This window comes from Hyaena hyaena, unplaced genomic scaffold (assembly GCF_003009895.1).
Source record: "Hyaena hyaena isolate Hyena2069 unplaced genomic scaffold, ASM300989v1 scaffold_1340, whole genome shotgun sequence".
In the NCBI taxonomy this organism is placed as follows: Eukaryota; Metazoa; Chordata; class Mammalia; order Carnivora; family Hyaenidae; genus Hyaena; species Hyaena hyaena.
In genome coordinates, this window is record NW_024081961.1 from 270,413 (window position 1) to 295,727 (window position 25,315).

The 25,315-nt window shown below is 35.5% G+C and overlaps 1 protein-coding gene across 1 annotated transcript in view; it reads left to right on the forward strand.

Moving 5' to 3' along the window:
* Positions 1 to 25,315, forward strand: part of RPS6KA6 (ribosomal protein S6 kinase A6) — a 207,446-nt gene that overhangs the window by 105,316 nt on the left and 76,815 nt on the right. Inside the window, exons 7-8 of the mRNA XM_039223354.1 lie at positions 22,766 to 22,872; positions 23,405 to 23,442. Coding sequence (XP_039079285.1) covers positions 22,766 to 22,872; positions 23,405 to 23,442 — 145 coding nt within the window. The remainder of the gene's footprint in view (positions 1 to 22,765; positions 22,873 to 23,404; positions 23,443 to 25,315) is intronic.

Genomic DNA, 25,315 nt, shown 5'->3' on the forward strand with positions numbered 1-25,315 from the left:
GACATTCTTGTCTTGTTCCTGATCTTGGGAAGCTTTTCACAGTCAAGTATGATATTGGCTGTGGACTTATTTATTAGGTTGAAGTATGACCCTCTACACCCAATTTTTGAGAGTTTTTGTATAAACAGATGTTGAATTTTTTTTCCTGCATCTACTGACATGATCATATAATTTTTATTCTTTATTCTGTTAATATGATGGATCATGTTTGCTTTTTGGGTATGGAATCATCTTGTATCCCTGGAATAAATCCTTCTGAAATATGGTATACAATTCTTTATTTTCTCTGTGAATTGCCTTTTTATTCTTTTAATGGCAGTTTTTTTTTTTTTTACAAATAGTTTATTGTCAAGTTGGTTTCCATATAACACCCAGTGCTCATCCCCACAAGTGCCCCCCTCCATGCCCATTTTTCATTCTTTCTCATTGCCATGTAGTATTCCATGGTATAGATGAACCACATCTTCTTGATCCTGATTTCATCTGTTGATGGACACTTAGGCTCCTTCCATGTTTTAGCTATTGTTGAGGGTGCTGCTATGAACATTGGGGTCCATGTGCTCCTATGCATCCGCATTTCTGTATCCCTTGGGTAAATTCCTAGCAGTGCTATTGCTGGGTCATAGGGGAGTTCTATTGTTAGTTTCCTGAGGAACCTCCACACTGTTTTCCAGAGGGGCTGGACCCGTTTACTTTCCCACCAGCAGTGTAGGAGGGTTTCCGTTTCTCCACATCCTCGTCAGCATCTAGAGTTCTCTGATTCGCTCATTTTAGCCACACTGACTGGCGTAAGGTGGTATCTCAGTGTGGTTTTGATTTGTATGTCCCTGATGAGGAGGGATGCTGAACATCGTTTCATGTGTCTGTTGGCCATCTGGATGTCCTCTTTGGAGAAGTGTCTGTTCATATCTTCTGCCCATTTCTTCACTGGGTTGTTTGTTTTTCCGGTGTGGAGTTTGGTGAGTTCCTTATAGATTTTGGATATTAACCCTTTATCTGATATGTCATTTGCACCTATCTTTTCCCATTCCGTTGGTTGCCTATTAGTTTTGCAGGTTGTTTCCTTTGCCGGGCAGAAGCTTTAAATCTTGATGATGTCCCAATCATTTATTTTTGCTCTTGATTCTTTTGCTTTTGGAGGTGTGTCAAGTAAGAAGTTGCTGCAGTGGAGGTCAAGGAGGTTGTTTCCTGCTTTCTTCTCTAGGGTTTTGATGATTTCCTGTCTCACATTCAGGTCCTTTATCCATTTTGAGTTTATTTTTGTGTATGGTGTGAGAAAATGATCTAGTTTCATTCTTCTGCATGTTGCTGTCCAGTTCTCCCAACACCATCTGTTAAAGAGGCTGTCTTTTTTCCATTGGATACTCTTTCCTGCTTTGTCAAAGATTAGTTGGTTGTATACCTTTGGGTTCAGCTCTGAGTTTTTAATTCTATTTCATTGGTCTATGTGTCTATTTTTGTGCCAATACCATACTTTCTTGATGATGACAGCTTTGTAGTAGAGGCTAAAGTCTGGGATGGTGATACCTCCCGTTTTGGTTTTATTTTTCCGTATTACTTTGGCTATTCGGGGTCTTTTGTGGTTCCATACAGATATTAGGATACTTCTAGTTTTGAGAAGTATGCTGGTGCAATTTTGATTGGAATTGCATTGAATGTGTAGATTGCTTTGGGTAGTAATGACATTTTAACTATATTTATTCTCCCTATCCATGAGCATGGAATGTTTTTCCATTTCTTTGTGTCTTCTTCAATTTCTTTCATAAGTTTTTTATAGTTTTCATCATACAGATCTCTTATATCCTTGGTTAGGTTTATTCCTAAGTACATTATGGTTTTTTTGTGCAATTATGAATGGGATCAGTTTCTTTATTTCTAATTTATTATATATCTCATTTATCGCATTTTCAATTCATCATGCCATTTTTATTTTCCATTTTGTCTGCAGCCATAGTTTCTTTGATGTCCCCTATTCTTTTTTCAAGCCCAGCGATTAATTTTATGATTATTGTTCTAAAATCTTGTTCCGTTATGCTCCTTATATCTGTTTTGAGCAGTTCATTAGCTGTCAATTCTTCTTGGAATTTCTTTGGAGGAGAGCTCTTTCATTTCATCATTTTAATTAGCTTTCTGTCTCTTGTTAGTTTTAAAGACTTGTTATGCTCTCTGCACCTTTGAGCGCTGCTGTATCCAAGAAGAATCTTTGAATGTCCATGGTCTATCCTTTCAGGGAGTGTTTTTTGAATGGTATCTCTTGGTCTCTCTTGTTGAGACTTTGGTTATTTTATTTTCCTACTCGTAGTGATATTTGGGACTCTCCATCTTGTGTACTCTGGCTTGTTTCTTGAGGTAGCCCATAAGAAGTTACTCAAAAGATCCGAAAAGATTATTTCCTTCCTCAATGGTCCAGCCTTATACAGCCGCAAGTTTAGGTGGGTGCTGCTGTGAGCACTCAGTTGTCATTAATGGATCATTGAGTCAACAGATCATGAAAGCTCCTTTAGAAAACTCCAGCTCCATGTTAGCATGTTCTAGCCTCATACTCCCAAGAAATTCAAGGGCAAGATTTGCAGCCTAATTTATAACATTGAAGTTTATGATACTGAATCAGGTTTTACAGTGGCTTTCCTTCATTGCACTCTCCTGATCATGGAGTTAAAGCAATGGGTTAAAAATCTGAAGCAGCATCAGAATCACCTGGAGGGCTTCTTAAAACGGTATACAATTCTTTTAATGTATTTTTGAATTTGGGAATATTTCGTTGAGAGTATTTGCATCCATGTTTATCAGGGATATTGCCTTGCACTTTTCTATTTTTTTCTTTCTCTTTTTTCTTTTAGTTTTTTTAGTCACTTTGTGTGGTTTTGTTGTCAGGATAATGGCCTCGTGAAATGATTTTAGAAACTTTGCCTCTATGACAATTTTTTGGAAATAGTTTTAGGATAGGTATTCACTCCTCTTTAAATGTTTGGTAGAATTCACTTCTGAAGGTGTCTAGCTTTTGTTTGTTGGGATTCTTTTTTTAATAAAAGATTCAATTTTATTACTGCTAATGCTTTGTTCTGATTTTCTATTTCTTCTTGATCCAGTCTTGGATTATTATGTTTCAATGATTTACCTTTGTTTTTAGTTAGTCCAATATTGTTTATAGCTACCTCTTATACTATGTTTTATGTTTCTGTTTTAGTGGTTGTAACTTCTCTTTCATATCTGATCTTATTTATTTGAGCCCTCTTACTTTTTTTTCTTGGTGAGTCCAGTGAAAAGTTTGTCAATTTTGTTTATCCTGTCATTGCACATGGCAATATTTCATTCTTTCTTTGGCTGAATAATATTCTATTGTACAGATATATACCACCTTTCTTTTTTTAACATTTATTCATTTTTGAGAGACAGAGAGAACAGAGCATGAGGTGGGGAGGAGCAGAGAGAGAGGGAGACAGAATCTAACGAAAGCTCCAGGCTCTGAGCTTTCAATACAGAGCCCGATGTGGGGCTTGAACTCAAGGACTGTCAGACCATGACCTGAGCCGAAGTCAGACATTCAACCAACTGAGCCACCCAGGCGCCCAGACATATATCACATCTTTATCCTCTTGTCTGTCAGTGAAACCTAGAGATGCTTCAATAATTTGACTATTGTAAATAATGCTGCAATAACCATAGGGATGTACGTATCCCTTTGAATTAGGGTTTTTGTGTTTTTTGGTAAAAAACAACAACAACAACCGGAGTGTGATTACTGGATCATAGGGTAGTTCCATTTTTAACTTTTTGAGGTGCCTCCATACTTTTTCCTCAGTGGCTGCAACCACTTCACATTCCCACAAACATTGCACAAAGGTTCCTTATTCTCAATGTCCTCACCAACAATAGTTGTTTCTTTTGTTTTGATTTTAGCCATTTTCACAGAAGTCTCATTGTAGTTTTGATTTGCATTTCCTTGATGATGAGTGATGTTGCACATATTTTCGTGTGTCTGTTGGTTGTATGTCTTTTTTGAAGAAACATCTCTTCATGTCTTCTGCCTATTTTTTAATTGGATTATTTATTTTTTGGGAGTTGAGTTGTATCAATTTCTTTTTTTAATACGTTTTTATTTAAATTCCAGTTTGTTGACATACAGTGTAATATTAGTTTCAGTTTTAAAATAAAGATATACAACACTTCAATATAATGCCCAGTACTCATCAAGACAAGTGCCCTCCTTCTTCCCCATCAACTATTTAACCCATCCCCCTACCCACCTCTCCTCTTGTAACCATCAGTTTGTTCTGCATAATTAAGAGTCTGTTTCTTGGATTCTCTCTCTCTCTTTTTTAATCCTTGGCTTGTTGGTTTTGTTTCTTAAAACCACATATGAGTGAAATATGTTAATTATCTTTCACTTACTCATTTGGCCTAGCATAATACTCTCTAGCTGTATAAGTGTTGTTGTACATGGCAATATTGTTATCTTTTTATATCTGAGCATTTCCATCATATGTATATCCCACATTGTCTTTATGCATTCATCAGTCAGTGGACACTTGGGCTGTCTCCATAATTTGGTTGTTGTAGATGATGCTGGTATAAACATCAGGGTGCATGCATCCCTTGTATTAGTTTTTTTATATTCTTTGGGTAGATATCTAGTAGTGTTATTGCTGGATTATAGGCTAGTTCTATTTTTAAATTTTTGAAAAGCCTCCACATTGATTTCAAGAGGTGTATCAGTCTTTTTACACCTTCTTGATATTAGTGCATTATCAGATATATCATTTGAAAATACCTTCTCCCATTCAGTAGGTTCCCTTTAATTTTGATGATCATTTCGTTTGCTTTGCAAAAGCTTTTTATTTTGATGTAGTCACAATAATTTATTCTTCTTTTTACTTCCCTTGCCTCAGAAGCTTTTCTAGAAAAATTTTGCTACAAAAAAGAAAAGAAAAATTTTGCTACAGCTGATGTCAGAAACATTACCAAGTATACTCTCTTATAGGAATTTTATGGTTTCAGGTCTCACATTTAGGTCTTTAATCCTTTTTGTGTTTATTTTTGTGTATGTTGTAAGCAAAGGTCAGGTTTCATTCTTTTACATGTTCCAGTTCAGTTTTACCAACACCATTCGTGAAGAGATGTCTTTTTTCCATTGTATATTCTTTCTTCCATTGTCCAAAATTAATTGACCAAATAATTGTGGGTATATTTCTGGATTTTCTATTCTTTCCTCTTGATCTGTGTGCCTATATTTTGTACCAAAATAGTACCATACTATTTTGATTATCACAGCTTTGTTATATAACTTGATGCCTGGAATTGTGATACCTCCAGTTTTCTTTTTCTTTTTCAAGATTGCTCTGGATATTAAGGGTCTTAGTGGTTCTATACAAATTTTAGGATTATTTCTTCTAGCTCTAGGAAAAATTGTGTTATTATTTTGATAAGGATTGCTTCAAATGTGTAGATTCCTTTGGGTAGTATACACGTTTTAACAATATTTGTCCTTCTAACCATGAGCATAGAATATCTTTCTATTTATTTGTATCATCTTCAGTTTCTTTCATCAGTGTTTTATGATTCTTAGACTACAGGTCTTTCACCACTTAGGTTAAGTTTATTCCTAGATATTTTATTGTTTTTGATGCAAATGTAAAATCAATTATTATCTTAATTTTGGTTTCTGCTGCTTCATTATTTTGTGTATAGGAAGGCAACACATGTTCTGCACATTGATTTTCTTTTTTTTCTTTCATAGTTTATTGTCAATTTGGTTTTCATATAACACCCAGTGCTCATCCCAAGAAGTGCCCTCCTCCGTACCCATCACCCCCTTCCCTTCTTCCCCACCCCCATCAGCCCTTAGTTTGTTCTCAGTATTCAAGAGTCATTCATGGTTTTCCTACCTCCCTCTCTCCAACTATTTTTCCCCTTCTCTTCCCCCATGGTCTTCTGTTAAGTTTCACCTGTTCCACTTATAAGTGAAAATATATATCTGTCTTTCTCTGCCTGACTTATTTCGCTCACCCTCATGTTCCATCCATATTGTTACAAATGGCCAGATTTCATTCTTTTTCATTGCCGTGTAGTATTCCATTGTATAGAAAAACCACATCTTCTTGATCCATTCGTCCGTTGATGGACACGTAGGCTCTTTCCATGTTTGGGCTATTGTTGAGAGTGCTGCTATGAACATTGAGGTACATGTGTCCCTATGCATCACCACTCCTGTATCCCTTGCGTAAATTCCCAGCAGTACTATTGCTGGGTCATAGGGGAGTTTTATTGTTAATTTTTTGAGGAACCTCCACACTGTTTTCCATAGTGGCTGCACCAGTTTACATTCCCACCAACAGTGTAGGATCCTGCAACTTTACCAAATTCAACTATTAGTTGTAATTATTTTCTGGTGGAGTCTTTCAGGTTTTCTATATAAATTACCATTTCAAATGCAGATAGTAAAGTTTTACATCTTCCTTGCTGATTTAGGTCCCTTTTATTTCATTTTGTTGTCTGAATACTGTGGCTAAGACTTCCAGTAATATATTGAATAAAAGTGATGAGAGTAGACATCCTTTTCTTGGATCTTAGAGGTAAAGCTCTTGTTTTTTCCCCATTGAGTATCATTTTCACTGTAAGTTTTTCATATAAGGCCTTTATTATGTTGATGTATGTTCATTCTAAACCTACTTTGTTGAATTTTTTAATCATGAATATATGTTGTAATGTGTCAAATGCTTTTTCTGCATCTATTGAGAGGATCATATGGTTCATATCCTTTATTTTATTAATGTGATATATTCCCGTGATAGATTTGTGAATAATTGAACCATCCTGGAAGCACAGATATATATGCCATTTGATCGTGGGAAATAATTTTTTTAATATACTGTTTGAATTTGACCTGAGCTGAAATCTAGAGTCAGACACTTAATCGACTGAGCCACCCCAGTGCTAACATTTAGAATTGTTGAGTCCATGTTCATCAGCGATATTGACCTATAGTTATTTTTTTAATGGAGTGTGTATCTGGTTTTAGTATCATGATAATTTAGGCCTCATAGAATAAATTTGGAAATTTTTCCTCCATTTCTATTTTTTGGAATACTTTGAGAAGAAGAGTTATTACCTCTTTCTTAAATGTTTGATAGAATTCATCTGTGAAGACATCTTGGCCTGGACTTTTGTTTGTCAGGAAATTTTTCATTACTGTTTCAAATTCTTTGCTGGTTCGTGGTCTGTTTAAGATTTGTATTTCTTCTTCTTTCAGTTTTGGAAAGTGGTTATATGTTTCTAGAAATTATTCCATTTCTTACAGGTTGTCCAATTTGTTGGCATATAGATTTTCATAATATTCTCTTATGAGTGTAATTTTGTCGTATTGGTTGTTATTTTATTTGGGTCATTTCTCTTTCTTTTTGGTAAGTCTGGCTAGGCATATATCAATTTTATTAAGTTTTTCAATAAACCATCTCATGTTTTCATTGATCTCTTCTTGAGCTTTCTTTTTAAGTTACTATATAATTTATTTCTGCTTCAATCTTTATTATTTCCCTTCTTCTGTTGGCTTGAGGCATTATTTTCTGTTCCTTTTCTAACTCTTGTGGATATGAGTTTAGATTATGTATTTGGGACCTTTTTTACTTCTGAGATAGGCCTGAATTGCAATGCACTTCCCTCTTCGGACTGCTTTTGCTGAATCCCAAAGTGTTTGAACTGTCATGTTTTCATTTTCATTTGCTTCCATGTATTTTTTAATTTCTACTTTAATTTCCTGGTTCACACATTAATTGTTTAGTAGGATGTTCTTTAACCTCCATGTATTTGTGGTCATTCCAAATTTTTCTTGTGGTTGACTTCATGTTTCATAGTGTTTTGATCCAGAAATATCCATGATATGATCTCAATATATTTTTACTAGTTGAGGGCTGATTTGTGTCCCAGTATGTGATCTATTCTGGAGAATGTTCCATGTGAACTCCAGAAGAATGTGTATTCTGCTGCTTTAGGATGAAATGTTTTGAATATATCTGTTAAGTCCATCTGGTCCAGTGTGTCATTCAAATTCATTGTTTCCTTGTTGACTTTCTGCATATATTATCAGTTCATTGCTGTAAGTAGGGTATCAAAGTCCTCTACTATTACTGTATTATCATCAATGAGTTTCCTTTTGTTTGTTAAATTGATTTATATACATGTGAGTGCTCCCAAGTTGAAGGAATAAGCGTTTACAATTGTTAAATCTTCTTGATGGATAGAACCCTTAATTATGATAATGCCCTTCTTAATCAATTGTTACAGTCTTTGGTTTAAAATCTACTTTGATATATGTATGGCAACTCTGGCTCCTTTTGATATCCATTAGAATGAAAGATGGTTCTCCATTCACTCACTTTTAATCTGCAGGTGTCTTTAGGTCTAGAATGAGTATCTTTTACGAAGCATATAAATGGATCTTGTTTTTTAATCTGTTCTGATATTCTGTCTTTTGATTGGAGCATTTAGTACACCTACATTCAAAGTGATTATTGTAAGATAAGTGTAGTATCATTGTGTTACCTGTAAAGTTGGTGTTTCTGGTAATGCTTCTGGTACTTTCTAGTTTTTGTTGCTTTGGTCTTTTTCTTTCTTTCTTTGTTTTTTTTTTTTTTTTTTTCCACTTAAAGATTCCCCCTTGAAATATCTTGTAGGACTGTTTTAGTGGTCACAACCTCCTTTAATTTTTGTTTGTCTGGGAAACACTTTATCTCTCCTTCTATTCTGAATGACAGCATTGTTGGATAAAGAATTCTTGGCTGGATATTATTCCCATTCACCATGTTAAATATATCCTGCCATTCTCTTTGGCCTGCTAAGATTTACTGGACAGGTCTGCTGTTAACCCTTGTAGCATAAGGACTTTTTATCCCTACCAGCTTTCAGAATTCCCCTTATCTATGTATTTTGCATGTTTCACTATGATATGTTGTGGTGTTGACCTGTTGTGTTTTTGTTTGTTTGTTGTGTGTTATTTATTTATTTATTTATTTATTTATTTATTTTTATTATGAAGGAAGCTCTATGTGTTTCTTGGACTTGATTGCCTGTTTCCTTCCCCAGATTAAGAAGGTCTCAGCTATAATTTGTTCAAATAAACCTTCAGTCCATTTTTCCACTCTTCCTCTTCTGGGACTCCTGTGATACAAATATTGATTCATTTCATGGAATCTCTTTGATCTCTATGTATCCCTTCATGAGCTAATAATTGTCTTTCCCTCTTCTTCTCAGCTTCATTATTTTCCATAATTATATCTTCTATATCAACTATTCTCTCCTCTGCTTCTTCAGTTATCACTGTCACTATATCCAGTCAGCTTTGCATCTCAGTTATATCATTTTTTATTACAGCTTGACTACTTTTTATTCTTTTGTCTCTGCAGCAAGTGTTTCTCTGGTGTCTTCTATGCTTTTTTATCAAGCCCAGCTAGTAGTCTTATGACTGGTGCTCTAAATTCTTTAGATATATTGCATATATCCGTTTTGAGAAACTACTTGGCTGTGATTTCCACTTGACGGTTCTCTTGGGAAGAATTCCTCTCTCTTGCCATTTTGGCTAAGTTTCTGTCTTTATGTGTTTTAAAAGCTTGTTATGTTTCCTGTACTTGAGAGTAATGCTATATTAAAAAGAGGTCATGCACTGTCCAGGGCCTAGCCCTTCAGGAAGTGTTTGTGGTGTACACTGTGTGCACTCTGCTGTTGCATTTTGGCAGCTTTTTTCCACTGGTCAATCCTCTGCAGAGCTCCTTCTGGCTTGCAATGGGGAGCATTTGGACAGTTAATTAGGTGTTCTTTGACTTGTTTGTTACCATAAGCCTTGTGCCTACCACATTTTCTCCCTCCAATCAAGGAAATCCTTCTACCCATTGTCAGATTGATTTCCAGCATGTTCCAAGTGATCTGACCTCAGTACAGCTGTTTTTGAGGGATAAGGGAAGCTCACGCCCCCTACTTATCCACCATCTTAACTTCTCCTTAAATTTTATCTTATTATTTTTTGTCACAAGGACAAGACAGAGGAATTCATCCCAACAGAAAGAACAGGAAGAAATCACCCCCACAAATGGACCCACAACTATATGGTCAACTAATCTTTGAGAAAGTAGTAAAAAAAATCCAAGACAGTCTCTCCAAAATTGGTGTTGAGACACGTGGATGGCAACATACAGAAAAATTAAACTGGAACACTTTCTTTCACCATCCACAAAAATAAATTCAAAATGAGTGAAAGACCTAAATGTGAGTCAAGAAACCATCAAAATCCAAAAGGAGAACACAGGCAGCAACCTCTTTGATCTTGGCTGGAGCCACTTATTACTAGATACATTGCCAAAGGAAAGGGAAACAAAAGGAAACATGAACTATTGGGACTTCCTTAAGACCAAAAGCTTCTGCCAAGAGAAGCAAACAATAAAAAAACAAAAACAAAAACAAAAACAAAAACAAAACAAAACAAAAAAGCTAAGAGGCAGCCTACAGAATGGAGAAAATATTTGCAATCAACATATCTGATAAAGGGTTGGTATCCAAACTCTATAAAGAAATTATGAAATTGAACATCCAAAAAACAAACAAACCAACTAAGAAATGGAAGAATACATGAATAGACATTTTTCCAAAGAGGACATCCAGATGGCTAACAGACACAGATGCTCATAATCTCTATTATATAGCCACAAAGAGTTCCATTTTACACCTGTTAGAATGGCTAAAATTAGCAGCACAAGAAACAACAGGTGTTGTGGAAAAAGGGGAAACCTCTTGCACTACTGGTGAGAATGTAAACTGATGCAGCCACTCAGGAGAACTGTGTGGATATTCCTCAAAAAAGTAAACACAGAACAATTCTATGATCCAGCAATTGCACTAGGTATTTACCCAAAGAATGCAAAAATGCAGATTTGAAGGGATATACACACCCCAATGTTTATAGCAGCATTATCAACAATAGCCAAACTATGGAGTGATCCCAAATGCCCATTGACTGATGAATGAATAGAGAAGATGAGTTGATGAGTTATATATATATACATATATATATATATATATACACACACATTATATATGTATAATGTATATGTATATATGTATATATTACATATCTATGTATATATGTACATAAATATATGTGTTTTATATATGGAATATTACTCAACCATGAAAAAGAATGAAATCTTGCCATTTGAACCACATAGTTGGGACTAGAATGCATTATGCTAAACAAAGTAAATTAATCAAAGAAAGACAAATACCATATGATTTCACTCATATTTGGAATTAAGAAACAAAATAGATCAACATATGGAAAGGAGAGGGGAAGAAGAAAGGGAAACAAACCGCAGAGACTTCTTAAAAAATTTTTAATGTTTATTTTTGAAGGAGAGAGAGAGAGTAAGCGAGGGAGGGCCAGAGAGAGAGGGAGACACAGAATCTGAAGCAGGTTCCAGGCTCTGAGCTAGCTGTCAGCAGAGAGCCGGATGTGGGGCTTGAATCCATGACCTGAGCTGAAGTTGGACACTTAACCAACTGAGCCACCCAGGCACCCCAAACCACAGAGACTTTTCATGAAGGAGAACAAAGGGGTGATGGAGGGAACTGGGCTAGAGATGGGCTACATGGGTGATGGGTATTAAGGAGGGCAATTTTGATGAACAGTGAATATTTTATTTGATGAATAACTGAATTCTCCTGAAACCAATATTTCACTGTATGTTTACTATCTAAAATTTAAATTACAACATTTAAAAATTATAAAAAAATAAATGAATCTAGATCCTAGGTGTGTTTTTTTCCTGCTTGATATGAGAAACTTGTTAGAAAAAAATATAAAAAATCATAAAATAAAATCTGCTCTTTTTCTAAGAAAAAACAAAAACAAAGCAGAACCAAAAAAACCCAAAAAACAAAAAAAATAAACAACCGATATGAAGCTAGATCCTGTTTTCTCTAGAGCTGAAATTTTATAGCACTCTATGATCTGTAGACTTAGAGTGTGGGAGGGATTTGTGCTGGTCTTTTGGGGGAGAGGCCTGTTCTCATTGTAAGGTGGATTTGCCCTAGTAAGGATGTGCCTGGAGTGTGCAGTCGGGTGGGACTTGGTGGAATGGCTCCATTCTCTCCTTGGTGGCACTGTTTAACTCATTGAGGTCCTTCAGTGTTGGTGGGCTAAATGTTTTACCCTGTAATGTAAATGTAAATGCTTTACCCTGCTTTCTAGTTTCAAAAGCTGGAAGTTCATGCCCTCAGAGTGAAACCTGGGTCTTGGCTTCTGTCAGATCCCCACCTTCACCCTGTCCTTGACTGAGCTGCCTGACAAGCAGTGCAGCAACCTTGTGTTTTATCTCAGATGAGGCTGTGTTTTAAAATTCCTAGCTTTAGGGGCATATGGGTGGCTCAGTCGGTTGAGTGTCTGACTTCAGCTCAGGTCATGATCTCAGGGTTAGTGGATTCGAGCCCTTTGTCGGGCTCTGTGCTGACAGCTAGCTCAGAGCCTGGAACTTGTTTCAGATTCTGGGTCTCCTTCTCTCTGTCCGTCCCCTGTTCATGCTCTGTCTCACTCTGTCAATAATAAATGTAAAAAAAAAAATTAAAATCCCTCGCTTTAGAGACCCCCACAGCTTGGACAGGCACTGATCCCCTGGGGGATGGTGTTGTTCTGTGGCTGGTGCCGGCTTGTCCTAGAAAACAGTTGCTTTGACTGCAGTGGCAGTGGTTTTGCGTTTATGGTAAATTGCAACACACAGCTGGCTCCAAGGTTTGCAGCCCTCAGCCAATGCCTTTGTTCCTATACTGGTATATGGGACACCTCAACGGCTCTTATAGAGTCTTTTTCCTATGGACAGGCTGTATCACCTCTACCAAAGACATTCCAAGCAGGGGAACCACTTCTCCCTGTGCAGCTCAGGGAATCCTCTGACCATACTGCCAGCTACCAGGGCTCAGCCATGCTTCCTTGCTAGAGCACCACCAGGCACTGACATCCAAAACTTCAGGCTCTGTGCTCTGCTGTTTACGAAAAACAGGCAGCATTGAAATCCTCTCCTTTTTCCTCGTCAATATTTTTGGGGAACAGTTTTCTTGTGCAATCTCCTGGGTGTGTTTTCACTGTTTTTCCCCCCACTTTATTTCTCTCTTTCTCTCTCTAAGATCAGAGCTCCCTTCCCACCACAGGTCCTGCCACTCTTTTCTGCCACCAGTCAACTCTGCGATTCCTACTTTCTATGGGTTATTTTTTGTTCATAGTCATGCAGTCTTGTTATCTAGGACTTCTGATTGATTTATTGGGTGTTCAGAATGATTTGAAATTTATATAGCTGTTCAGGGGAGGAGACAAGCTTAGGGTCACCCTACATCTCTGCTATTTTAACCCTCTCTACTACTTGTGTCTTTTATTCTTCACACTATTCTATAAGTAACTAATCCACTATCTTTTTTAAAATAAGTTTTTAATTTATTTTTTGAGAGAGAACATGAGTGGGGGAGGGGCAGAGAGAGAGGGTTACAAAGAGAACTCTGTCTGCACTGACAGGCTAACAGCAGAGAGCCCAATGCCTGGCTCGAATTCATAAACCGTGAAATCATGGCCTGAGCCGAAGTCAGAAGCTCAACTGACTGAGCCACCCAGGCACCCCAATCCACTATCTTAACTATACTATAGTCTCTTATTATTTGCAGTTTTTCTTTGTGCAGTTTCATTTATCCTTGGGCATCCATGGTCCAGAAGCAGACAATCCTACTTTAGACATATCCTCAGAAGGTCAGTAGTAGGCTAATGCTATGACATAATGCCTATGTCATTCCTTTTACTTCATCTCATCATGTAGACATTTTATCATTTCAAATCATCACAAGAATAAGGGTGATTGCAGCATAATAATTATCTTGAGAGAGAGAGAGACCACATTCATATAACTTTTATTACACTGTAATGTTATAATTGTCCTTTTTTATTATTTGTTTTTGTTGCTAATCTCTTACTGTGTCAAAATTATAAGTTAAACTTTATCATAGATGTGTTATGTATTGAAAAAAACATAGTATGTATAAAGTTTGGCACTACCTGCAGTTTTAGGCAGCCACTAAGTGGCTCTTGGAACATATCTCTTGCCAGTAACTGTGGGGACTACCGTAGTTACCTTTACTAGTGAGATTTATACTTCCACATGTTTTCTTGTGATTAATTAACACCCCTTTTTTCAGCTTAACGAAGGGCTTAAAGAAGTCCCTTAACATTTCTTTTTTTTTTTTTTTTTTTATCTAGGAGATAGAGAGAGAGACAGCGTGAGCAGGGGAGGGTCAGAGAGAGAGGGAGTCACAGACTGAAACAGGCTCCAGGCTCTGAGCTGGCAGTCAGCACAGAGCCTGACGCGGGGCTCGAACCCACGAACTGAGAGTTCATGACCTAAGCGAAAGTCGGACGCTTAACCGACTAAGCCACCCAGGCGCCCCATCCCTTAACATTTCTTATATGGCCAGTTTATTGGTGATGAACTCTTCTAGCTTTTTCTTGTCTGAAAATCTATTTCTCCTTCAGTTATGAATAATAATCTTACTGTGTAGAGTATTTTTGGGATATTTTTCTTCTCAGTCCTTTTAATATATTGTACTGCTACTCCCTTCTGGCCTGCAGAGTTTCTGTTTAAAAAATCTATGGGGCTTCCTTGTATGTAATAAGTTGTTTTTCTCTTGCTGCTTTTAAGAATCTCCATTTTCAACTTTTGAAATTTTACTTATAATGTCATTGTGTGGATCTTGTTTTTTTTTTTTTGTTTTTGTTTTCGTTTTTTTTTTTTGTTTTGTTTTTGTTTTTGGTTTTGGTTTTTTTTGGAACTCTGTGGGCTTCCTTTATCTAGATGTTTGTTTTCTTCCCCAGGGTAGCGAAGTTTTTGGCCATTGTTTCTTCAAATAAATTTTCTGAACTTTTCTATCTCTCTTCTCCTTCTGAGACCCTTATAATGTGAATGTCATTCTGCTTTATGTTGTCGATAGGATACTAAAACTATTTCCAGTTTTTAAATTCTTTTTTCTTGGGGCACCTGGGTGGCTCAGTCGGTTAATGTCCTACTTCAGCTCAGGTCATGATTTCACGGTTCATGGGTTGGAGCCCCACGTCGGGCTCTGTGCTGACAGTTAGCTCGGAGCCTGGAGCCTGTCTTTGGATTCAGTGTCTCTCTCTCTGACTCTCTCCTGCTCATGCTGTCTCTATCTCTCTCTCAAATATAAATAAAATATTACAAATTTTTTAAAATTCTTTTTTCTTTTTCCGCTCTGTTTGGGTGACTTCAACTGCCTTGTCTTCTAAATAACTGAGTTTTTCTTCTGCTTTATCTAGTCTATTGTTGAAACCCTCTATTGTATTTTTAAATTAAGTTATGTTATTCTTTGGCTCTATGATTTTTGTTCATTTCTTTCTTATGTTTTCTATTTCTTTGTTGAAGTTTTCACTGTGTTTCCATTCTTCTCTACAGTTTGATGAGGATCTTAAAAACTATTACTTTGAACTATTTATTAGGTAAATTTCTTATCTTTGTTACATTAAGGTTTTTTTTTTCCCCCTTGAGGCTTCATCTTGTTCTTTCATTTGGAACATATTCCTCTATTTCCTCATTTTGCTTGACTTTCTGTGTTATTTGTGTTATATGAAATATCTACTTCTGCCACTCTTGAAAGTGGCCTTGTGTAAAAGATGAACCTTATCGTTTAACCATATTCTAGCTCTTGGTTGTCTCTTAAATCTTTGTGGTTGTCGACACAGCCTGACTTATTCTTAATAGGTCCCAGTTGTTGAGGGTGTCAAGACCTGTCAGTGTCCCAAATGGAAAGATCCCAGTCAGCATCTAGTTTCAGGATTGAAATCCACATCCTCAGGCAGGAGTTTTAAAGCACGCCTACATACATAGTCCTTTGGAGTACAATCATAAACCTTACTGGCCTCCAGACATGGAAATCTGGAGGGGCCCCTGGGCTATAGTTAAAAAAATCAGAGCTTCATATGAGTGCATGACCTCCTCTCTGTGAGGTACCAGCAAGCTGTACCAGGGCTGAGGGAAGGCACAAAATGGTACCCCTTGGCCTATGTTCCTCAGACCACCTCCATAGGCTCTAAACGTGTGGGCCTTTTACGATTTCTTGTGAAGAAGTGTTCAGTGAGTTTTCAGGTCTCTTTCATAGTGAATTTTTCCTTATGTAGCCATAGATTTGGTGTGTCCATGGGAGGAAGTGCAGGATCTTCTTATTGGGACACTATCTTGGACTACCACCTCCTCAATACTCCATTATTTTTAATTTATTATTTTTTTACCTATAACACATTTTTGTGTTATTTTAGTAGTTGTATTAATGTTTATAGTGTAAATGTGTAAATCAGGAGTCAGGAATCTGTGGTCTCATGGAAAATATAGCCAGTTGCTTATTTCTGTAATAAATACAGCTTTATTGGAACACAACCACACTGATTGGTTTAAGTATTGTCTATATCTTCTTTCATGCTTTAATAGTGGTGTAATTATTGGATGGTAAGTATTATGAATTTATTTTTCTTGTATTCTGGATACTATTGTTTTCTTATAAGTAGAGTTAGCTTTATTCTCAGATGCAGTTGACCTTTTGATTTTTGCTTTTAAGCTTTGTTACATGGGACTAGAGCAGAATTTAGTCTAGAATCAATTTTTTCCAATACTGAAGCATGACCCTTTTTAGTATTCAAACCCGTACCCTGTGAATTATAAAATTTTTTACTCATACTGTTGAGAACAGGACCTATCTTGTTCCTTTGTGAACTTGGTGGATTCTTTTTTTAATCCTTTGGGATTACCTGGGTTTAGGTAGTTTCTTCAGATCCATGATTGGCAATTTTTATTGGATGGCAGACATTCTGAAATTTATCTTGTTAGGTAATGGATATTTTTGTATTATAAATATTGAGATTTGTCTTGGATTATAGAACTAATTTGATTTTTTCAGGTTGTTAAACTGGACTAGAACTGTATTTAATTAGGGGCCAATTTTGCACCACTCTGAAGCAAAACACTTGGGATTACACTATCCAATACCCTGTGAATTACGAGGTTTTCTGCTCTGATTGGAGGTAACAGAAGTATTCCTGGCCCTGTGTAAGTTCTGTAGGATAGTCCCTCTAACCCTTATTGTTTCCTAGCTCAAGATAGTTTCCTCACTCATATGTCCTAAGCATTTTTTGCTAAATGTTTGAGGAAGGCCTCTACATAACTCTATTGTGGTCTCTCTGTCTCTCTCTGTCTCTCCCTGTCTCTCTCTCTCTCTCCATCCCCCCCACCCCGAAATTCTCTCTTCTGTACTTTATCTTGTGAATTCTATCTTTCTTGCCTCCCCAGCCTTTCATTAACTCAGAGTCTTCTAAGCTCTGCCTGGATTGGCCCATCCTGCACTGCTGCTTTAGAAACTCTTCTAAGATTGTTAGGTAGGAAAACTGTAGGGGTTATCTTGTTTGTTTTCCATTGTTCAGCATTCACTGTCTTGTTAACTGATGGCCAATGTCTTCAAAAATATCATTTCATTGATTCTGTACTGTCTTTTAGTTGTTTCAGGCAGAAGAGTAAACCGTGTCTTTGTCTACTTCATTTTGTCTTAAAGTGGAAGTCTGGGACTAGCATTTTAATTGGGTGATAGTGGATCAACATCTCACTTCCAGAATTAAAATATTGACTGTGGGAAAGCTATTATTGATTCCCAGAGCTCTGGAACTTGCTGTGAAAAAGGAAAAGTATGCTTATGGTATGCTAGCTAGTGCCTAAGTGGCTAAGGTCTGACTTGTATCTGTCTACCTCCAGTGTGGCACATGCATGAATATAGACTGTGATCTTGGTTTATTGTTTATTACAGAACAGAATTCAGTTTATGGTAGGGTCTGTCTAGGACCGCCTTCCAAGGATGGTTTTTAAAGGGCCTTGATAAAAGCTGGTCTCAAGACATAGAATGATAACAGTGAAACAAGGCCTCAGAATTCATGAATTCTTGTTTTTTAGTGTAGAAATTTCAAGAATGTGTTTGAGAAATTCTTACTTGTGGTCATTTCTAATTTTCTGTTAAACTCTTCAGACCTTCATTCTCGATGTGGGACTATCTAAACCCATACTAGCACAGAGATGCAGTCAGTAAGTTTTGATTCCTAAGTCTGGAATATTAGGTAAGAGCAAGCATTTTATTTATTTTTTAAAATATTTTTATTTATTTCTAGGAGAGAGAGAGAGACAGCGTGAGCAGGGGAGGGTCAGAGAGAGAGGGAGATACAGACTCTGAAATAGGCTCCAGGCTCTGAGCTGGCAGTCAGCACAGAGCCCGACGTGGGGCTCGAACCCACGAACTGCGAGATCATGACCTAAGCGAAAGTCGGATGCTTAACTAACTAAGCCACCCAGACGCCCCAAGAGAAAGCATTTTAAATGCATTTCCCAAAAGACAATGAATTAGTATATTCATTGAACAGGCTTTTAGAGAATTATTTGGTACTTCTATAGACAGCTTATTAATAAGAATTTGTTTATTGGTTATCCTTCATTTATGCATACAGTAAAACTGTTATATCATCTAAAATGAGGTCATATTCTTTATGCCTTAGAAAACTACTTTTAAAAGTACATTTTTGTATGTTTTAAAGACTTTTATATAATGTATGTCGTATATTTTAAAGAGAACAGTTCCCTCCCAAATTTCTCTCCCCACCCCCAACACACACATGCACATACACAAAAACAAGCACACAAAATTCTTAAGCTATGTTTTACTTTGCTAATATTAAGAAAATATATTTGGATGAATAGCTGATTATTGTAGAGCTGCTAGTTTTTTTCATAATTAATTTATATATTTAACAAAATTTCAAACAATGTCTCAATAGGAATGTTTTTGTTTGTTTGAAAGTGACAATGATTTTACCAACTTATCTGGGAGAGTAAACAAATGGGGTAAGAAAAACTAAGGTTTCGAAAATAAGGAACACACTTTTCTTGCCCTAACTCTTGTTTAAAACTTTATAAAGATACTTCTATCAGCAAAACATCATAGTATCAACAAAAGATTAGACACATACTGTATAGCCCCAAAATATTCTGATATATATGATTTACCATATCTTATTATGATAGAGGATGAATCACAAGTTAATGGCAGAGAATGATTGATCAGCAAATAGTATATGATAAATCAGTTAGATATTTCAGAGAAAGATCATTTTAAATTGTCATCTCTCTCACATACAATGATAAGTTTTACTTAAAGAGTTAAATCTTGAAAAAAAACAATTGTTCTAAAAGAAAACACAATCAAATATGTAGTTAACTATTGAATGGAGGTTTCCGTAATCATTAAAATAATGAAGGAAAATCATACAGAAATGATACATAAATTTGACTACATAAAATTACATATTACTGAATGTAAAAAACAAGCACAGAATGGTGAAAATATTTACAAGTAATATGATGGATAACTGACATGTTTAATATTTAAAGGGCTTATACCAACTGAAAAAACAGTAAGTAAATAATGGAAAATAAGCAAAAACATTGCTGATAATTCATTTACAAAACAAAAAGGCCTAGAGAACATGGAAAAAATGTTTAGCCTAGGGATCAAAATTCAAATTAAAAAACTGGTGGCATTTTTCTGTAGCAAATTAAAAAATATATATTTTTTGAAGAGTAATATTCAGTGCTATTTTGGATGTGGTAAGACAAATGCTTTCATAAATTGCTGATAGAAGTATAAATAATTGTAAACTTTTCTGGAATATAATTTTATTCTGTATGTCAAAAATTTTGGACTATTTATTTTTACCAACCCAGTACTTCCTGTTTTATTTTTTAGGAATCATTCTTGGGGAAATAATCATAAGTGTAAAAAATACATATACATATTATAGAGTTAGTTATTTACTATAGTAATTCACCATAATAATTTACCATAATTTACCTAAATGTTCATTTGGGTTATTTCCAGTTTTTCATTATCATCTTAGATAACTCTATAGTGTGTGTGTGTGTGTGTGTGTGTGTGTGTGTGTGTGTGTGTGTATTTTACATTCTAAAGGTATAGGAGAATGCTTATAATATAATACATGGGAAAAAGGAAGCCACTAAGTATATATAGTGTGATGTTAAATAATATGCTAAAACACACATACACTCATACATACACAAACAATTTGAAGAGCAGACAACAAAAGACTAGCAGTGCTTAGTTCAGGGTGCTAGGATTTTAAGTGATTTTCTTTCATGGGTTCATTTGTGATAGGGTGATTAGTGAAAAGGAAAGCATTAATAATAGTGAAACTATAACAAAGTTGGAATATAACTGGCAGAAGAGGCTTCTGGGAAAGAGGTAGTTCTTAGGGATAAGTATTTTTGAGTTCAAATCCTGGGCCTGGTTCTTATTAGCTATAATTTTCTGAGCAAGATACTTTATCATTTTGTCTCTTTTTCCTTATGTAAGGTGATGATAATATCTACCTCATAGGGTTGTTTGAAAGACTGTAGTAACATATTGAATGTAAAGTTACTGGCACATAATTGCTACTTAATTTCTTATTTGTGTCTTTCATGAGACTTTTAACAGACAATTTCATGACAAAAATAATGTGCTTGCCATAAAACCTAGGCAAAGACTCTAATTTAGAGTTTGAAAGATTTTTGTGTAGGATTTTCTTATGTGTTAGGTAAATGAAATTTTTGATTAGCCTTCCTGAGAAGTTAAATAAGTAACAAATACTTTTATTCTTAGTAAAGTATCAAGTGAGAATTATGTTCTTATATTTTTACCATTATAATATTCAGATGAACTCTGAAACTTAGATAATGCACAACTTTGTTTTTCTATAGATCATTTTATTTTTTAAAAAATGTAAAAAGTTTTTCTTAATGTTTTATTTCTGAAGGAGAGAGAGAGAGAGACAGAGAGACAGAGAGACAGCATGAGCAAGGGAGGGTCAGAAAGAGAAGGAGATACAGAATCTGAAGCAGGCCCCAGGCTCTGAGCTAGCCATCACCACATAGCCCAATGTGGGGCTCAAACCCACGAACTGTGAGATCATGACCTGAGCCGAAGTCGGACACTTAACCAACTGAGCCACCCAGATGCTCCTCTGTAGATCATTTGAAAAAGTCGGCAGAGTTTCAATATTTATCTTTAATTTCCCATTCTCTGAAATTTTACTAGTAACTTGCGTCTGTATTATGTAATTCAGTGGCCATAATAATAAATGGACAAGTCAGTTATAAGATTTTATGATGTTTCATTCAAATTTTGAGTTTCTTAGTAATCCAGAGATTTCTATAATGAAAATAGCCAACTTCTAAACAAGTTATTTGTTTTGCCATTCAGAAGCCTTTGATTAACCTTCAAAATTACATCTAATGTTTGATTAGTGCCCAATTTTGTGTGTAAATTTAACAGTCATGAATGAATATAGACATAAACCTATAATAATTATGCCTCATGGTTACATACATAGCATTTTTTTTTTTTAATTTCTAGGAGAGAGAGAGACAGCGTGAGCAGGAGAGGGTCAGAGAGAGAGGGAGTCACAGACTCTGAAACAGGCTCCAGGCTCTGAGCTGGCAGTCAGCACAGAGCCCGATGCGGGGCTCGAACCCACGAACCGAGAGATCATGACCTAAGCGAAAGTCGAACGCTTAACCGACTAAGCCACCCAGGCGCCCCACATACATAGCATTTTACAATTTACAAAGCTTTTTTGTACATAAACTAATATGGCTTTTAAAACAACCTTGTTAGGTAGATATAGAAAGTATTATTATTCGGGGCGCCTTGGTGGCCCAGTTGGTTAAGCATCCGATTTCAGCTCAGGTCATGATTTCACAGTTTGTGGGTTTGAGCTCCGCATTGGGCTCTCTGCTGACAGCCAGCTCAGACCCTGGAGACTGTTTCGGATTCTGTGTTTCCTTCTCTCTCTGACTCTCCTCTGCTCACGCTGTCTGTCTCTCTCCTCTCTCTCTCAGAAATAAATAAACATTAAGAAAAGAAATTATTATTATTATTATTATTATTATTATTATTATTATTATTTTACAGCTTTAGAAACTAAAGCCTAGAGGGCTAAGTAACATGTCAAACATTACACTGTTAATTCTGATTTTAATTCCAGTGCTCTTTTCACTTCACCATAGCAGCTTTATCCCCAAGCACAAAGTGAGGAATAAAATGTCATTAAACTCAAGCACTTTGGTAGCAGAAGAAACCTGGAGCTATCTTTTAGGTCAGAGGTTGGGTTTAAAACTGTGTTTAATGGAAGCGTTACTAATTTATCATCTTGTGTTTGGGTTAGTAGAGCTGATAAAAATGAAATTTCTGAGAAGTCATAGTAGAAAGTGAAAGAGAAATTGTAGAAAAAGTGGAATTACCAATGGTACACCAAAATATACTATAAACTTTAAGATCCTGAGAATATGACTATATTGTAGCAGAGTACTAAAATTAACAATTGCATTATGACACTAAACTGCTTTTTTAAAAGAGGTAAATCCTGTGCATTACATTCAGTGTAGACGATATGTAAACTCCATAATATATTTTAGGAAGACTTGCACTAAAATAGTTAATATTGAAGAGAAGGATTCTTAAAGAGTTTAGTTTCATCTACCTACTTCTCTTATATTTTTTATTAACCTAGATTTGTTTCTTTATTGGTTTTTAAAGAAGTAAATTTTTAAAATTCAATATTAAAGAAAGGATCAAATGGTAAATTATTGCATTCTAGGTTCTGTTTACAGAGGAAGATGTGAAATTTTACCTTGCAGAACTGGCCCTTGCTTTGGATCATCTGCATCAATTAGGAATTGTATATAGAGACCTGAAGCCAGAAAAGTAAGGCTATATTCTCTTTATGAAGGCCTGTCAACAGTATTTCTATAATTACATTTTTCTCCACTGTTTTATTTTAAAAATTATGTGAAAAAATATATGAATTATACAATTATATGAAACTTATTTAATATAACAACTAATCTATATGAGGTACCCATTGATTATTAAATTTTTTATAAATGTTTATTTATTTTTGAGAGAGAGACAGAGTGTCAGCAGGGGAGGGGAGAAATAGAGGGAGACACAGACTTAATCCCAAGCAGGCTCCAGGCTTTGAGCTGTTAGCACAGAGCCTGATGCAGGGCTCAAACTCACAAGCCTTGAGATCATGATCTGAGCCCAAGTCAGATGCTTTAACTGACTGGGCCATCCAGAGACACCGAGATACCCATTGATTTTAAATTAATTACTTAAATATTTTCCAGTAAATCAAATAGATGCTGACCATTTTTAAGTTTATGATGATTTTTATGTAAATGTAAATATAAAAATATTTTATTCCATCTTGTTGAATGTGAATTTCGATTTACAGCATTTTGCTTGATGAAATAGGACATATCAAGTTAACAGGTATGCAAATTTTCTTATTTTATTCTAAATCTATTTTATACTTTTCTTTATCTTAATATGTATTTGTCTAAGCCTGTTTTCTTTTCTCCTTGACTTAATTTGTATTTATTCATCTCTTTAGTGAAGTAAAATTCATTTAAAAGCTGGATAAAGTAGCTCTCAATATGTTCTAATTGTAATACCAAAAATTATACAGTAGAGTTACTATCCTAATTAACAAATGACATTTGGCATTCTAGGTAAAAACACATTATCTTAGTTAATCTAGATGGAAAGATTTATCAAAAGTAGTTATCACATTTGAAATGTAGTGAATTATAAAATTTAAACCAAGTGTTTCAGAATCAGAGGCTCATTTTTTCTTTATTTGTGAAAACATGTTTTATTTTTCCTTGTTTTTTATATTGAGGGTTTACTATAAGACAAGGTACTAATCCTCACAGGATTCTTAGGCATAAAATATGTTTATTATACCACTTAAAAAGCTTATATTTTCAAATGATTATAGCATCATAGTAAGTTGCAGAAACAGTACTGAGAGGTCCTATGACCCATCACACAGCTTTCCCCAATGGTGACATCTTATAAAACTGCAGAAAACCCTGGAAATTGATTCATATAGTACAACTCACTGGACCGTATACTTTACTTGGATTTCACTAGTTTTTGCATGCATGTATTTTTTTGTTTGCATATAATTCTATGACATTTTTATCACATATATTTTCTTTTAATATATTTAATATATATTTTATTTTAATACCACCACCACAATCCATATGAAAATTGTTCTACAACTACAAAAGAATGCTCTTGTGCTTCCCATTTGCATTTATCTCTTCCCTCCTCCTACTCTAAATCCTGGCATCACTTATTTATTCTACATCTCTACTTTTCGTTAAGTTGAGACTATGATATAAATAGAACCATACAGTATCCATTCTGGGCATTTACCCTAGAGAAAGAAAAACTTATGTGCACATAAAAACCTATACATGAATTTACATAGCAGCTCTATTTGTAATAGTCCAAGACTGGAAATGTCTCAAATGTCCTTCAGAGAATGAATGGATAAACAAACTGTGATACATCCAAACAATGGAATACTACCCAGAAGCAAAAAGGACAGAACTTTTGATATATGCAACAACTTGGATGGACTCAAGGGCGTTATGCTGAGTGAGCCAATCTCAAAAGGTTACTTATATTATAAAAAGATAGTAAAATCTTTATTTAATTATCAGAATGTTAAAAAAGAAATAAAATGAAGATGTGGTCTTTACAGAGAATTTTGGACCAGTACACTTTAAAGGTAAGTTGCTTTAAATTCCTAAGTATACTGCTTCAAAGTAAAAATAAAGTATAAAGTTGTTAACTTGACAGCTCAGGCAAATGTGACCAAGCTCAAATAAAGTTTAGTACAGCTTTTTGGTTTATAGCCTACTTCTCTTTTCCATATATAAAAGATGCAAAGTAGATTTAAAGAGATTGGAGGAGGAAAAGGAAAAGAAAATAATAGGAAGAGAATAGTAGAGTTTTGAGATTTTATATATTATATAATTTTTATTTTATAGCAGTCAAGTTTTGGTTGCAAAGCTAGTTAGAACTTAATTCTTTTCATTTTTAAAAAATATATTATACTTGAATCTCGAGTTGAGGAGGGGGCAAGATGGCGGAGAAGTAAGGAGCTCCGTACTTGCACTCGCGCCCATACATCACACAGAAAAGATCTGAAGCCATTGGAAACCTTACAAAACCTGAGAGATTGGGAGAAATAGGACTCAGAATCCACTGAGAGAGCCTCCTAACGTGAGTGCGAACCGGGGAAGATAAAATAGGGCTGAGATCGGAGACTCCAGGGTCGGAGGCAATC